At 40.6% G+C, this 17,142-nt stretch overlaps 2 protein-coding genes across 5 annotated transcripts in view; one reads left to right on the top strand and one right to left on the bottom strand.

Annotated features, from left to right (window-relative positions):
- The window catches only part of LOC148522834 (kelch domain-containing protein 10-like), a 65,708-nt gene extending 54,950 nt beyond the window's left edge, over positions 1-10,758 (top strand). The window contains exons 5-9 of the mRNA XM_088473648.1: positions 3,926-4,004; positions 5,340-5,380; positions 5,476-5,596; positions 7,680-7,866; positions 8,957-10,758. Coding sequence (XP_088329774.1) covers positions 3,926-4,004; positions 5,340-5,380; positions 5,476-5,596; positions 7,680-7,866; positions 8,957-9,554 — 1,026 coding nt within the window. The 3' untranslated portion in view covers positions 9,555-10,758. The remainder of the gene's footprint in view (positions 1-3,925; positions 4,005-5,339; positions 5,381-5,475; positions 5,597-7,679; positions 7,867-8,956) is intronic.
- Positions 10,759-13,097: 2,339 nt separating this feature from the next.
- Positions 13,098-17,142, bottom strand: part of EPB41L5 (erythrocyte membrane protein band 4.1 like 5) — a 157,421-nt gene continuing 153,376 nt past the window's right edge. For 3 of the 4 annotated variants that reach the window (XM_088473643.1, XM_088473645.1, XM_088473644.1), the window contains exons 23-26: positions 16,580-16,657; positions 16,462-16,500; positions 15,773-15,924; positions 13,098-15,627 (exon numbers count right to left, since the gene is read on the bottom strand). In XM_088473643.1, coding sequence (XP_088329769.1) covers positions 15,570-15,627; positions 15,773-15,924; positions 16,462-16,500; positions 16,580-16,657 — 327 coding nt within the window. In that variant the 3' untranslated portion in view covers positions 13,098-15,569. The remainder of the gene's footprint in view (positions 15,628-15,772; positions 15,925-16,461; positions 16,501-16,579; positions 16,658-17,142) is intronic. The other variant, XM_088473646.1, reaches the window with a different exon arrangement.

The raw sequence follows: 17,142 nt of genomic DNA, 5'->3' as shown, positions 1-17,142 counted from the left end.
TACTTTTGCAAGGCACTGTGTGTATGTAGGTATGTATGCATGCATGCATGCATGTATGTATGTGTGTGTGTGTGTATATATATATATATATATATATATATATATATATATATAAATTATGAGGTTGTGTATGAACCACCCTAACAACACCTGTATTAGGGCATGAAATACAGAAAGAGTATAGCCATATCCTGACAGATAGGCAGCGCTAGCGCTAGTCACATACAATGCAGGAATTACTGCAAATTGGCACTACACTCAACTAAGACTCAATGTCTGGTAGGAAATAGTGCTACATACGCTTACCCTGGGGATAGGTATGTAGGGGGACCAGACCACGGGAGGTCCTGGGAGAGCTGCGACTGCCGACTGCACCATGAAGAAAATGGCCACCGGAGACCTCAGAGGGGGCGTGGCCGGAGGAGAACAGCTCAGAGAAGCCAGACCTCAGAGGAAAGGCGCCCTGGGGGGAGGAGCCGCTTAAACAGGGAAGCTGTCTTCCCTGGCTGATTATTAACCCCTGGAACGCTGGTTTCCCGCACCAAAATGTCCCTGGTGGTCTAGTGGATTGCGATGCCTGGAGCCTGCGTCCACCCTCAGCCACCTCCGGTCTGTCCCCTGAGACTGGCGGTATCGACTGTCTTAACATGCGGCCTGCCTTACCTGTGACCCTAAAGTCCAGTTGCAGTCTGGGTTCTCTCCGGGGGGCCTGGCTAGCGCTGACCCCCGGAATGCCCGCCGAGATCCCCTGATCTCTACTGGCGTTGCCACACCGGAGGGGTGACGGAGCAGCAGCGCAGACGTCACTCGGACAATCTGCTGCTGCGCGCTCTAGTTGAAGAAAATATAAAACAAATCAAATCATAAAAATAATAGCTTAAGGGCTGCGTAAGCAGCCACCCTGCATAATGGTGACCCAACTCCGGCCGGGCACCAACGAAACTGAAGTGCCTCTGGCTCGGGGGCAGGGTATAGGGAGAGTGGACCAACAATGCATCCTGGGAGCTGAAAGCTTTTAACTGCGTGGTACCCGGATTCAGTTCCATCACCTACACCCCAAGGTCTCCCTGTGGACCCTATGGACCCTGAAGAAGAAAGTCATATCCCTGGTGTATAAGGTGATTGGCATTCCCCCTTTCCCCCAAAGACACATTACACATACTCCTCTGTAAGCCCCTTAGATCCCTCTCTAAACCTCAAAGTAAACTGTGGACATATTTACAACACTGCAAAACTTTTGATTGCTGTAAATTGGAAGCACACCGAAGCTACATCCATGATGAGAGCCCTAATAAATAAAAATTGGTACTTGGCTTCAATGGAGTATATAACTGCCCTTCTCCATTATACTGTGGTAAAATTTCATGCAACCTGAGACCCTTGGTTCTCTACATTTCACAGACGGCTACCTGGAACAGAGAGTGCAGCTGGTCTACTCTGGGTTTATAAAATGAATAGTTGAACAATAATTTTAATGCACTGTTTATCTATTAAGATCAAAGTTTTACCTATATTTCATAAACCATTTATATTTGCTTTTTGGTATGTTGTATGTTATGCCAACTACTATCTATATAATAAGCGAGAAACTGTGTCCGTCTGTCTGTCTCTTTGTCCTTTACGCACAGCCAGTTTTAGATCTAGCTCCACCAAAATTGGCATGGTGGTATAGTTTGACCAGGATTAGGTTTTTGCCTAGGTTTGAGCGTTGTCAGGGCCACACACCATCACTAAAATGGGGATACTGTTAAATTACACAGGTTCCAGGGCTGGCTCCAGTGGAAATTGTCAGTCTGCCAAAAAACTGTGAGAAAGCTACAAAAGTGTACTTTTAACCTCAGCCTGAGCAATCATGACGACTCATGCCCAGAGCCTCTGTGTTTACGTGCAAGGGTGTAACTAGAACTTTGTGTGCCGCATATCGAGATCTTAAATGGACCCCCCTCAGAGGTTAAGAAAAAACATTAATTTGCCCCCACACAGTGCCCGTTCATGATATACCACACAGAGCCCATTCTGGTTATGCCACAAAGTAGTACACCTTATACACATTATGCCACGCAGTAGTAGTGACCCTTCGACAGTATGCCCCCCCCCCCCGCAAATCACCTCCCAGTTTCCCTCCAGCAGCCTCTCACCTCCACGTGTGGCATCAGCAGGTGTGAATTTGGGGTATTTAGTCATGAGAACTGGCATTCTAAGACTTAAGTGCTGGCCGCGAGGCTGTTAGTGCCGTGCTAAGCTGCAAAACAGCCTTGCGGCCGGCACTTTAGTCGGATCTCCTCGCAACCTCAGGATGGTGCGAGAAGAAATCATTAGTCGGACTAAACAGTGTGGTGAATTGAATAGTTTCGGGAGCTCCCTCCTGGCGCTATTCAACTGCTGTTTAATTGAATCGCCCCCAATAAGATTTCCTTTAAACTGTGCTATAACTACATGTTTGGGTTGGGCCGGCAATGTAGCTGCATATTCTCTGTCCATCTCCTCTTGTGTGTCTAGTCTGACTTCTCTATGCACTAGGCATGTTCTTCCTCCAGTTATGAGATGGAAGCCTCCATTATTTCAGGGGTGATGATTATTGAGATTTGTTGTACTAAATAGGCTGTTGTATGGGTGTGTCTCCAAGCTCCGCAAACTTTGGTAATTAAGGTTGTAACATTCTGGAGGTCTGAGAGCTCTTGTAACTGATCGTATGAATAGCTTGAACAGCCTGTGCTTCCAGGGTTACTGTTGATGTAATTGGGGATAGTTGTAACCAGGGATAAGTGAGTACTGACAAGACACCTTCACCTGGTGGCCCAACTCGGCTCATCATAGCAACATTGGGCCACCGGATGAAGGTGTCTTGTCAGTACTGCAGAGTAATTTAGTTAGTGGATGGGGCACCGGTAACAATCCCGACGGCAGAATGCTGGCTAGGGATTCATGATAGGCATTGAGATACCGTCGCCTATCATAATCCCTACGCCGGAATCCAGGACAGCGCAGTCCCGAATGAGGTAAGTCTGGGGAGCCCGTCCTCTTAGCTGGGAAGGGGGGGGGGGAGGGGAGAGTTAGGTTTAGGGCACCCCGGGGGGGACTTAGGGTTTTGGTACCCCCAGGGAGGGTTGGGGTTAGGCTAGGGGTAGGGGGGGGTTAGGGGCCACCCGGGGGAGGTTAGGGGTAGGCACCCCTCCCGGGAGGGTTAGGGTGCGGGGAGGGCGAGGTTTAGGCACCCCTAAGGGAGGGTTAGGGGGGGAGAGGGGAGGGTTAGGTTACGTACGTGTCACTGTCGGGACTTCCTCCCTTCGGTCAGCTGCCGCGGGCATTTCAATTCCATTCCTGTGGCACCAGGTGCTGATGTTAGAAGGTGCAGCCTTTCGATCATATATGATCAGAATGCTGCCTCTGGTAGATTTTATTGTTACATTTTAGTGTAGCAGAGCAGATTGTGTAATACAAGGGAAATTCCACCCCTGAAAGTCCCCTTGTAAAATGCAAGTTATGGGTAGACACACTTTTTTTTTTATTTCATGTATTTGGCTATATAATGTTTAATGAGTGGTGGTGTTTTTTTTTTTTTTTCCTTATTTAATACAGTTAGGATGACATGCACACCTGGGAACCATAATACAAAGAATCAATCAACAATACAGTAGTTTAAGTACATATTGTTTTTAATAGTTGGTTTTTGTTTAAAAAACCTGTTGTAAATATGTGCCTCTTCCTGGTGAAAGAAACAAAATTACTGTAACATACTGTGATTTTTCAATGTGTAGTTGTGTATATGTAACAGTACTTATTAAATAAATAATCATGTATTATAGTTATGATGGTCTATTAATTCACAAACTGATAAACATCTATATTTTATGTTGGTTGCTCATAAACAGAATATTTGAAGTAATGTTATTTTGTGAACTGGAATATTTCTTGTGCATTACAGGATATCCTGTATGTGTTTGGAGGAATGGTGGATTTTGGGGCAAATAGACAGAATACTCCGCTGTGGATGTATGCTATCGGTAAGATATTGAGCTTATTTCTCAATAATAATCTGTAATGTGCGCTATCGGCACTGAGAATACTTGTTCTGTTTAGATATTAGCAGTGGAGGGGTTCCCTATATAATGATCTGCAACTTGGAGACTGATTTGTAAAGCTGTCTAGGAATAGGCTCATCAAATAGAGAGGGGGTCAGTGGTGTTTCAGTCTCTTGTTCTTTACCCAAAGGGAGCCAGGGGGTACTTGTGTTGTGCTCATGGTTATCAGACTTTGTGTCATGAAATTAGCCGCAAAAAGCAGCGTTTTTGCTAAATGTTCGCAGGTGCAAACTTTTCGGACAAAAATGAGTAACATGCAATCCTATTGCCAAAGTTTTCGCACGTGCAAAAACTCCATAGATAAAAACCGGCGGACTGTTTTCATCATCTCAGAGCAGGTGAAAAAATTTACAAAAACCCTGTTTTTGATTAAAAATGTGAGCACTTGTTTCAGAACCCCTTGGACACTAACCCCCACCCCCCTAATGACAAATTAATAATTTTTTAATTACCTTAATTTGGCCACTAATGACGTCATTTTTGGGGTGAAAAAATTCAGTGTTGGAAAATGGATTTAAAATATTGGGTCAGATATTTTGGGGGGCTGTATCGATGATGGGACGTGTTTTAAACATTGTAGGTGCCTGCACCAGGTGTATTTTTACCATTTTTTAAAAGTACACAAAAATATACTTGCAACCATTTTCATGTACCCCTAATTTAATTGCAGTATTTTTTTTGCCCAAAAAACTTGCTTCTTTATCATTTTTCCAATTTTATATAAATATGCATACAACAGCAATTTAACACATTTTAAAAACCCCAAATACTTTTATTAGAGCCACTCAGACACTTCTAAATTGCTTTCCTAGGTCAGTTAGCCTTTTTATGGGGTATAGACAGATTTCCCCAAATCTTGCTGTACTTTTCACTGGTTTCTCCACTAACCGTTTTTGTGCGAATATTGGTCAAACCAATAAAATGTCTTCCTCTGACATGTGTAGGTGGCCTGTCATCTTTAACATTTATTATGTATGTAGGTCTGTTTACTATAGGATTACATGAAACAAGTCCCCACATTTTCTATCAAAAACAGGGATTTGGCTAATTTTTTTTCACCTCTCTGAGATGGTGAAAACAGTTTACCGGTTTTTGTCTCTGGCGTTTTCGCACGTGCGAAAACTTCGGCAATAGGATTGCCCTATATTCATTGAAAAGTTACTATATTAGAAAACTTATCAAAGAATAACATTGTGTGGCAGGTGAATTGGGTAATGTGGATTCCTATATAATAAATCTTGTTTTGTTATTCATCAGAAAAAAGAAAGTGGTATGACTTCAAAGCTCTGGGAGGACAGGTAACTATATATTTGTTAGTAAATTATATGCTGCAGTTCCTCGGGGGCAGGGTTAAAGAGATTGACAGATTTATTTGTTGCTGTCTGTGTTTCAGGAGACCAGGCCCACAAACCGGAAAGGTCACAGTGCTGTCGTGTACCAGTCTGGCATGTTCATCTATGGAGGCTACTTTGATATTGAGGGGGCAGTGGAAGAATTCTGGGTGTTTTATTTTGGTAACATTGCTGAATCCTTAATGTGTGTAAAATGAAGACACCCCCCCCCCCCCCCCCCCCACACACACACACTAATTTTTATCCCAGAGATTATTTACTGTGTAGGGAGCAGCAACTTTTCACATATTTACACTTTGTTACAGGCTGAGCTGCTAGTTCCTGCTCTTGTTATGTATCGTTTAGTTATTTATTTCCAAACTGTAGAGAAATATTTTTATTTCCAGCAGGAATGCATTGTTTAGATTGCTGTTAATGAAATGATGTGAACCATGTGGCTGGGAATACATGTGTAATTGATAAATTCTATTTGGGGTGTAGAAGACATTCTCCTGGGAGGAGGAGATAAGTGTTGTATGCCCACCATCCATGTTTATATAGATACTTTGCCCGAAGTCAGCAGCGATAACTGTACTTCTTCATCATATATGATTCTGGTAAAGTACAACTTGCGCAATAGTTTATTTAGAAACCTCAATATTAGAAACAAAAAGAAATTAAAATGTAATCTTTTACATGTGCACAGACAGTGTGGGGACGATTAATTTGTTTTTTTGCATGTCCGAATGTAATAGGCGCCTGACACATCCACTGGGACAACAATAGGCACAAGTGCCGCGGACGCCCATTACTTATAGTGCTGGTCGTGTCCAAATGCACCTGGTTTAGCCGCGACTTTTCTCACATTTCTACTCACCACCTCAGGAGGGTGCGAGCAGAAATAATGGATGCCCGCGGCACTCGCGTCCGATCGAAGCAACAATTTAATATCTCCAATGGGCGCCCTATAAACAATTTAATCGCCTCCTGCGTGTGCGTTCCTCACTAAAGCAGGCCCTGCACATTATTCTTATGCACTATAGATTATCTTCAACCATTCTGCATTCTATGAAACAACTTTAAGAACTTGTAACTGAATGATGACCACAACAAATGATTTAGGCCCATATTCAATTAGAAGTGTTAAGTCCGGATCCGTGTTAAGTTACCGCCGATGACATCATTAACACCTGTTTTGGTTTTACCCCGTTTTCAATTTGAAAGACTTTCCGCGGAAAGTCAATGCACTGTAATAGGCGTTAAAGTATCGCCTATGAATGGCAGGCGGAAAGAAGTGCAAAATTGGGGTTTTGGGGTGCAACGTTTCGAGAACCCCCGTGCAGCCTTTAGACAGTCCCCCAAAGGTAATTTGTCAGAATTTTTTTTTAAAAACTTAAGGACACCCCAAAAATTTACTTTGAAAAAGGGGGTGAAAAAAATGTTGGGATAAAAACTCAAAAACTAGCGAACTTGACTCTGAGGGGGTCCCCAAGTATGCCCCAGGCGTTTTTTTTATTGCAGGTGTTTGCAGCAGGTGGATTTGTCACGATTTTTTCAAATTCACTTTTTCAACTTTAAATATGCTGACCCCCATTTTCAAGTACCCCAAATTTGCTGGGATAACTTATTTCTGGAAAAAATACTCCTGAATACTATTCTGCATCAGGTATAGAAAAACGCTATTTAGCAGCTATTGAGCCCATTTAAAAACACCAAATACCTTCAGTGACCCAAAGCTGGGGATACCATAGGGAACCCCCATGTCAGAGCATCATTTGGGGGGTGACAGGCTGATTTCCCCAAAAATGACAGTACTTCCTGCTTGTTACAGTATTGCCGGGTGCCGTTTACGCGTACTTTGAAATTGAATACGGGGTAAAGCATGCACGCGCAATACTTTTACGCCTACAAAACAGGCGAAGTCCGCGTTAAGTCCGGGCTGCGTTAACGTAGCTCGGCTCAAATTGAATACGGCTCTTAGTATAGATTTAGCATGTAGGTGACAATTGATCGATATAAAACACTCAGAAATATATATCTGCTCTTCCCAGTTATTAGGTAGGTGGGAACTTTCCTATCTGTAACATACTGTCCATCTGTCCTTCTCTGCTCATGGGTCAGTTCTAGACCCCAGCTAGTCTGGTCGTTTTGGTTGCAGTGTAAGGGGCACTAAACTGCTGATGTGGCTGGAGTTTTTTAATTTCATTTAGAGAAGTCCTTTATCAAGTTGTGCGTTTGGTTTTTTCTTTTTTTTTTTATATATCAGATACACAGAAATGGTCGGTACTTAGTCCTCGGACGCGTGGTCTTGGCCCTGGCCCTCGACACGGCCACTCCAGTGTCACATACAATGCTGCAATGTATCTGTTTGGGGGGCTAAAGAATATGGCAGAACAGAATGACTTCTGGAGATTTGACTTCCGGAGACACAACTGGTCCAACATCAAAACCAGGCAAGTCCAGTCCAGTAGCTGGAACAGTTGGATAATCTGTTAAATACCCCTGAGGAGGAAACTCCATGTGAACACTAATCGGGGGGTGGGGGAGGAGACAACAGGTTTAAGATTACTTGTACAAAACAAATATGAAAGCTCACAAGTTTGTTGCAGATATTGAGCGCCCTCTTGGATTTTGTTAATGTGTATGTGTTACTTTAGATCCTATGCTGATAGGGATCTTGTAAGGGGCGCTGCCAATCTGATTTAAAAATCAACTTGCATGTAACAACGTTTATTTTATGTATTAGCGTAGGATAAAGGTTTTTGTTATGTGTTTACAGTTGTGACACAAAAGGATAATTCTCTTCCTTTTAGTATTGTGTGTTTCTAACATCCTGGAGAATGATAATGTTTGATTTCAGGGGGTCAAGGGAGGGCATTAAACTAGCAGTCTGCATCTATATTTGTTGGTTGGCGCATACTCAAAAATGCAGATTGGAAAATCACAAAAACAAGTCTCCCCTACTTCACAACCCTTTTTCGTTAAAGTGACCTATGCTCTTGTTTGTCTCATTTGTGGTGTAAATAAATCTTGTGAGGGAGGAGACCTAGGGACAGTCTGTATTATCTAAGGTTTTCATTGCAGTGCTGGAATTACGACTAGAAATGTTCTTTCCCACTAGACTGCAATTGAAAGTATAGTGATTATTCCTGATATCTGGGACATTATCTTTTGGTTGCCGCAGCTTGTCCGATTATACAGCTTTTGCAGCAGACTCAGACAACTAGGTTGCAAATCATGTGCTTCCCTAGAGGACTTGGTGCAGTTGTGCAACATAAAACACATTTGCATAGCAGTTTCCCACTTTTGTTGTTTGTAAATCAACAAAATCTGTCTAACAGCTGTGCATACTCCTTGTTTACACAGTCAATGTGAAAGATTATAGTAGTAGCATCATTTGCGTTTTACAGCCTGGACAATTCTTCATATTACATGGAGCATCAGCAAAGATTGAGAATGTGGTACTACTGTTCTAGCGCTCTGTCTAATGTTATGTCTTTTACAGAAACTTACCTAAATTCCATTTATTTTATTTTCAAACAGCTCTGCTCCTCCTAGAATGGTGGGGCATGCGTCAGTCATCCATCAAGGTTGCTTGTGGATTGTTGGGGGAGGTTTACCGGCCCGTTCCCCCACCAATAATTTGTGGAAATATCATTTTACCTCTCACTCATGGAAAAATGTTTCCAAAGGGATGGAGAGTACGGACTGTGCGAAGATGTATCACTGTGTAATTGCGATGGGCTGTCAGTTAAGGCCTCAATCTGCAGGTCATGGGGGGAGTATTGAAACGGATATACATTATTCTCTGCAGACATTGGGCTCCAATAAAGTGGCAACAATTACTAATGAGTTTATAGAAATGAAAACATTTAAAGAATGTCCAGTGAGTCCTGTATTCTGTTCCTGCTCATCAAAAGCTCAAATGGATGAGAGCCATCTCCTGGCCAGCTATGAGAACAAATCTTTCACTTACCTTGAAGATGAGACAGAAGTGAACTATCAGCAGTCAGACTTGGAGAGTAGGACACTGGCTGAGAGTCAGAATGTATTATTGATTATAGGAGGAAAACCTCTCACCAGGCACTGCAAGATCTCAACGTGTCAGATTACAGTGGGGGTAACATCAGATTTTCATTAGTGATGCAATACTTCCAGTATAAGGAAAATTTGTTACTGTGTAACACAGTCACAAAATACTCCATTTCCAGGAGCTACATATTGTAGAGCCAATCTGTTAAAAGTATAAATGCATACAAAGCAGATGGTGATCAATTACAGGGAACCTTTATTGAAAACAAATCTAGAAGAAAATTGAACAAACTGAGGTTCTGAACTGCTTCAACACAGGAAAATATAACTTTTGTAATATAATAGGTGACTGTACATGAGTCACCGGACATATCTAGAGTGGAAGTGACTAACACTTGAAAGATGTATCACCTAGTGTAAAAATGTTTGTGAAAATGGGACTACACTTTTAAACTGTTGATTTACAGTAACAAATATCACTCCACAATAGTAAGTAATTAGTCATATTTTATGCTGCATGATAAGGTTACTTAATATGTTCTACAGTAAATTAATCCAGGGAGTCTTACATAGTTTTGTGAGATGTTACAAGATTTGTGTAAACACAACAGACTAGGAAAGCCAGAATAAAAAGATATTGGGGCAGGAAGAAGTGCTCTATGATCTGATGAGAATTATGGATCCAGTGGAATGTCTGCTGAGATCTCCTTTACTGCTGCACAATCATTCGCCAAATGAAGTTTATTTTAGATAGATTTTTTATTAAATACAGCTTTTTGCATGAACTGGTGACATCACAGGAAATGAAGATTAGAGCTATTTCTGGGAAAAAAGAAAAACAGAAGAGCACACAGGATGGACTGGGATCTGGGACCCAATGAATGTAAGGAAACATTACAGGGCTCCTACTCATAAGACTTACAAAATCTTAACTTATAAGTTTTCAGCGTGATTTTCATTCAAAAGTAGTTTCATTATCCCAGTTTCTAGAGAAAATGTACTGAATATAAAAATGTACAGTACCTTAGCTACCTGTTTATTTCCGACTGACATGAGTTAAAAATGGAAATTACATTTTCAAAAACATCAATCTAGTCTTGCAACCTTATAATCCATTGTTTTCTCCCTTTTACAGAATACAGCTAATGTGTGCAATATTTTGATATTGATAGTATTATTTTAAACTGTCTTGTCAATATTTTTATATAACCAAATGTTAAGAGTCTTCCTTTATGTAACCAGAAACTTATGAATATGCAATGTGTTAAATTATAATACAATATAATGTGCCATACAGAACTGTCTCTGATGTGCTTAATTACATAATATTGCAGATGTGGCTGTTAAGACATTTATTTTGTTATACATACCGTATTATCCTTGCATCAGTTTTGCTATAGATAAGGGGTTCTCATCTCCATTCCTCAAGTATCAACAGGTCATGTTTTGTGGATTTCTGTAATCATTCACAGGAGCGTTTATCTATTTTGCTGGGTCAGTACTTATCCCACTTGCTCCCAGACAGAAATTCTCAAAACATGACCTGTTGGAAAACTGAGAACCATTGAACCACTGGTTCTCAACCCGCAAGTTTATCTAACAGGTAATGTTTTGAGGATTTTTTCCATCTGTGGAAGCCAATGGGATAATTAACTGGCCCAGCTTGCGCATGATTACAGAAATCCACAAAACATGACTCGTTAGTGATACTTGGAGACTGGAGTTGAGAAACCCTTCTACAAATATTTGTGAGCATCACAAAATCTGGATGATATATTTAAGAGTCATAAATTTAGCAGTCACGGACTAGCCATTCTGTAGGCAATATTAATGAAAATGCAGCCTAAAACTGACCATAAACCTTCAGATTATTTTTTCGAACCATACAACTTAGTTGACTAGTTTGAACAAAAATATGGTATTATATACGGGAGCCAGGGGCGTTTCTAGAGAGGAGGGGGCCAGTGTGCAGTCTCAGACACGGGCCCCATCCTCTCTGTCTGGCTGTGCACTGAGCGGTGTGCGGCCAGTGCACGCACTTAGACTCTGGGCACTAGCGTATGCACAGGTCACCGGGAAAAATGGCCACGGCGGCCATTTTTACAGGTGCAGTTGGACTCCGGAGAGGTAAGTTTTATGGGTGCAGGGTGTGCGGTTCCCCGCACCCATTATATATGCACCTCTGATGTGAGCTACATTACCAGATTTTCTAACAAGCCAACTAGTTAAGATATTTCATACGTCAGCTATTTAAAAATATGTCTAATCATCTGTTTAGCCCACAAGATGTTTGCCCTTACCAATCATTGAGAACATCTGCGATAGGTTTAAACTTCTTAACGCAGTCCTCAAGGCACCCAAACACTTCAGGTTTTAGAGATATCCATGGATGAGCACAGGTGGGTAAAAACAAATTGATTGAGGTACTAATTAAGTCACCTGTGCTCAACCATGGACATCCCTATAAAGCCTGAAATGTCGGGGAGCCTTGAGGACTGCATTTGGGAACCTCTGCATTATTGGGTCTATGTACTAAGCCTAAAGGTCACCAGATCATGTACCAGACGCCCAATAAATTGTGCGGTCTGGTGTCGCATCACTGGGTACACATCGGCAAGTGTGTACCCAGCTTGAGAGAGAAAGTGGATGGAGAAAGTACCAATCAGCTCCTAAATGTCACTTTTCAAACACAGCCTGTAAAGTGACAGTTATATCTTCTCCAAAGCTTAGTACATAGACCCCTATATAAGCAACATGGGAATTTGTCTAACATGATGAAACCTCTTAAGCATTTTATATCTTGGTCATGCTATGATACTGGTATGTGGTAATATGAAGTGTATAAATAATGCAGAAAGAAAGGTCACTGAATAGAAGATACACAGTGGCATATGTATCAAGCTTATTTTTCACTAACTGGAATACCTGGCATTGCCTGGGTTGAAGTATGGACTTTGAAAAAAATTAAAGCTGCAGATGTACTGCGCAGTGGAGACCATAGCACATGAAAATGTGCTTGGAGGAAATGAAAAACTGTCAGTGCAGGTGCAGTGGGACAGTTGTACCTAAGACTCTCTGCTCTTCCGTTGGAACTCTGCCTGCCTGCCACTGGTACATCTCAGCCTGTGCCTTCAGATCAGTGCAGTTTGCAAACTTGCTTAAACAAATTTTAAAATCAGAGACTCCACGGCCTACTTGATGAGCACCATGTAGAAGTCCATGGCCCTGACTAACCTCAAACATAGCTTTTTGGAGTTTTGCCCTGGTATTGTACACATTCTTCAGATGGTGAAAACTGCTTTAAGCCTATGGAGTATTAAGAGCAGGAGATCTCTTTTCAACAGCCACCAGCAGAAGTGGACACTGTGCGCAATCACAGTGTCAAGTTCCACAAGAGAAGCCTTTCACAAATGTGAAGGACTTCTACAATATACCGGGGATATAATTCGCAGGGACAGCGGTTACTGCAAATTTCCCTTTGTACATAGTAGGGATATTTTCTTTTAAATTTAAAATAACCACCACAATATGAAACCTTAATAATTATGGCAGTTATGCAATTATTAATAAGGCTCTACAGCAATCAATTATAGTAAAACACACTGTCAGCAAGTGTACTAGATAGGTTTCATAATAAAAACAGACACAAATGAAAATGTAGATATCTTTATATATAAAGGAGCAGAACAATATTTCACAGATGGAGTTGTGTTCATTACACATTTGGGTGTCTACTAGTAAACTGTTGCTAAGGGGGAGATGTACTAAGGCTTGGAGATAGATAAAGTGCCAACCAATCAGCTTCTGACATTTTTTCAAACACAGCCTGTAAAATGGCAGTTAGAAGCAGATTAGTTGGCACTTTGCCTCTCTCCAAGGTTTAGTAAATCTCTCCCTAAATGAGCTTGCAATAGGGGTAGTTAAAAAAATTCAATGGTGATCAAGAACGATCTTGATAAAAAAAAATAACATTTTGATCTACAGCAAAATGTTTTATATAAAGAGTAAAATACCAGTTAGTGTTTAGAAATAGGAACCAGTAAAAATAAATTCATATTGTAGAACATTCTGTGCAGTATCCAATCAGGACAATAGGAGGAGGATAGAAAAGACAAGTAAACCTAAAGCAGAAAAGGATCAATCAGAAATGTGTTATATCCAGTGTCATATGTTACAGTGAGTTAAAGTGCTAGACGTAATGCCCTCATATACGGGACGTTAGTCTCCATAAACTTCTGTTACTGCTTAGTCAAAGTTCAGTGATTATCTGTGATGCTTCATTGTGCAGTGCTCTGCTTATTAGCATGACCACATGGAAAGTGTAGGCAACGTTACATAAAGTGTAAAACTACATCATACAAATTGCACAAAACATCAACTTCCCTTTAATTCTAGAGGAAAATTTATATGATGCTAAATATTGTTTCAAAATTGTATTCTGGGAATGTCTCCATAATAGCATTTTGCAAACTGCAATATCCCCTACTGCAACCAGGGCGATATCTACAGAGGATTAGAACAATATACATTACCACAAAACATGACTGGTTACAATTATGATGCTGCTCTTGCACATTTCTTACACAGTCCCATCCAACACCATGTTATCCCAACAAACACAAGTTGGGCATGGTAGAGTTAATGTCAGACTCATTATGTATCATTTTCATTAATATGATGCGTGAATATATGTATAAATGTCAGTAAATATCTGTATAAAATAAGTCCTAGAAGTAGTCATTGCATCATTCATCAGAAAAATGTGTTACAGGTTATCCTCCCTACTGTAAATTACAGATGACAGTCTCACATTGGATTTCTCCAACTAGCATAAAAGCCGTCAGATTACAGCTTTGTGCTTTTATTGAGTCGTAGAAACCATCAGTGACTTCTAATATTCATATAATTTAGAGTACAGAGTATATAATTCATGAATATTTAAACTGTAAGATCTGTTCTCATCACTTCAGTGTTCATGAGAACATGTGTATTAAACAGAATGCACCCCTAATGGAAATTATTAGTTATATTAAAAACACTCAGCTGTGTTTTCATGTCTTTACATGGTCACTGACCACCACAGTCATTTCTGATATTGTTACAGTTTACCTTTGGGTATACATTTCCTCAAATATCTTATATGATGTTTAATGTTTAAATGGAAAAAAATAGTTTTAATTTTCTTTGTTCCAGTGTAAACAACATTAATTAACTCGTATATGGCAGAGTTACATAACTATCTAAAGAGTTCACCAAACATCAATTCCTGAAATCCTGTTTCCATAACTTGAGTAGTGACACTAGATACTGCTCAGGCTGCTACAGGACTGTCCTATTATGTCTTAAATAACGTAAAAATGTGCATTAGACAGATGCCCTGCAGGAAATGCATTTGAACAACCTCTCACCTACTGAAAACCTGGGATAAATTTAAAAACAATATTCACATTTAAAGCCAACCTACAATGCAACACCAAAGTTTATTGATCAACAGAAAAAACTGCAGACAAATAAAACTGGGTTTCCCTACAAAGACACTGGACTATCCACTCCAGGGAAAGTACTCCAGCATATCACACAAAGGAGTACCGATGTGGGTTCTGAGAGCAGAATACAGCAGAAATCCCTAAATAGTACATTAATGACTACCTTATGACAGTGAGGGTAAGGCTCACACATGGGCTCAGGTGTAAATCTCCTCGTACATTGCTGTGAAATTCCAAGATGAGCAAATTCTTCTACCATGATCAAGATCACTCCATAACCTCAGAGTCTTAGGGCAGCAAATGTTAATTATCAACACAAACACCAGTTTTCACCATAAATTCAGTGTAAAGTTCCATGTTTAAGGCTCGGGAAGTGTAACCGCACATTTTCACAGTACAGGCTACATTGGAATGTTATTGTACACTGTCCAAGTAATCTGGAAATACAATATTTCTGGCAGATCAGGGAGGGGTGGCAGTAGAAAAATTCCAGTGCATCATATAAAAATAAAAATAATAAAATCCAGCTTTAAAAAGGAGCCTGAACTTATCAGTAGAAGGAGCTGCAGATCTGCTGACAAGAGTCCTGATTTAATTCCCCCGTTAGTCCAACTGGTCAGAAAGGTATTTGCTGCCATTCAAAGCTCTGTAGTCAGCAAACATCTGGGTCTGGGAAGTTCTTCTGGGATCACAGTGCTAAAGAGGAAGAAAAAAAAATTATATAATAAATTAGACAGATATCCATCTCTATATATCCCAGAGTAATTTGTACTGCTCGTGTTGTACAGTGAAATATAGCACATATTTCTTGCAGCTAACCGAAAACATGCAAAATACATACTTCAGCGAAGGCCCCTTCTCACACCTTGTGCTGGCTGCATGAGGGGATGATCCAGCCTTGACACTAGTGGCCGTCACATTTATCACATTATTTTGGGCTTTTGCCGGCAGGCTTGTTTCTCCTCCAAGATGACCATTTGATACAATTCCACTCTGGGAAGATAAAGCAAACAGTGGAGGACAATACTGAAATACCAGCTTGTGAAAAAAAAAAGAAAAGGAGGGGAATGGGGGGTGCAGAGCTGTGATAAATATTCGAACAGGAAAAATAAGAGGATGGTGCCATGTATAAAAAGTCTGCCAAGGACTCCATTCATCAGGCCTCACATATTTAGTTTTCTATACAGAGTTTCTCTTGGAGTATATGTCAAGAGATCACAGTGTAGATGTGTATATTGCAGAGAGCAGCACCCCCACATTCACAAGAACTATATATCTTTTCTGTCCCTGGTCAGATCATATTTATACGCAAAAGCTGGGCATCTGATTATAAAGAACCCATGGAGTAAGGTGGTACAAACAATCCTTCACTAAATTCCTACTGGTTTAATTATAAAGTAGACCTGACAAAGTCACATTCTAGTGAATTGATAGGCTGCATTAAGGGAATACTGATGCTGCCCAGACCAATTGTATTGCTCCAAAACAGAATTATAATTAAATCAAAACATAATAAAAATTTGCACTTACTGGTATCAGCCACCGGGGGGTGATAGTTGAGGAGGTGACCTAGAGAGAGCAAACAACAGTCAACTATGTGCATAAGGTTTAATCAGCGTAACTTGTGAGGTTTCCTACATGAAGTTACCATCGGTGGGGTGTCTGTGAGGTCAATAAGGTTCTCGGTCAGTGATTCCAAAAGCTTGTCCAGGTCTTCGGTTGCACTCTGCAATGGTGAAAATTTCCATACATAAACAAAAGAGTACATAACAATCAACATTTATAAGAGCAAACGCAAGACAAAAACCTAGCCCTGCCCTTCATCAGCCAACGCATTCACTTTTTTATGTAAAGCTCTTCCCTATATCAGTGTAAGTTCCAACATTTCCAGGTCTGCTAATCTGGGCAGTTCCACAGAAAACAAGAAACTTGGGAGATAAAGTATAATAATAATACCCTATTTCTATGGCAACACAAGGGTTCCTCAACGCCTAACAAAATACATAAACAATTCAGCAGAATAAATGAACAGTGACTTACAGTACAATACAATGCAGTACAAGTACATGGTATATAAACATTGCTGCACGCGGTCATAACACTAATAAGAAGTAGTACACTGGCAGACGTCAAGGGTTAGGTGTCAAAAGGAATAGTAAGAGAAAGAAAACCACATGGGGGAAGAGGGCCCTGTTTGTGAGAGCTTACATT

The sequence above is a fragment of the Taudactylus pleione genome, unplaced genomic scaffold (assembly GCF_031769625.1).
Source record: "Taudactylus pleione unplaced genomic scaffold, aTauple2 ptg000138l, whole genome shotgun sequence".
Classification (NCBI taxonomy): Eukaryota; Metazoa; Chordata; class Amphibia; order Anura; family Myobatrachidae; genus Taudactylus; species Taudactylus pleione.
This window is presented reverse-complemented; position numbering and strand designations above follow the sequence as displayed.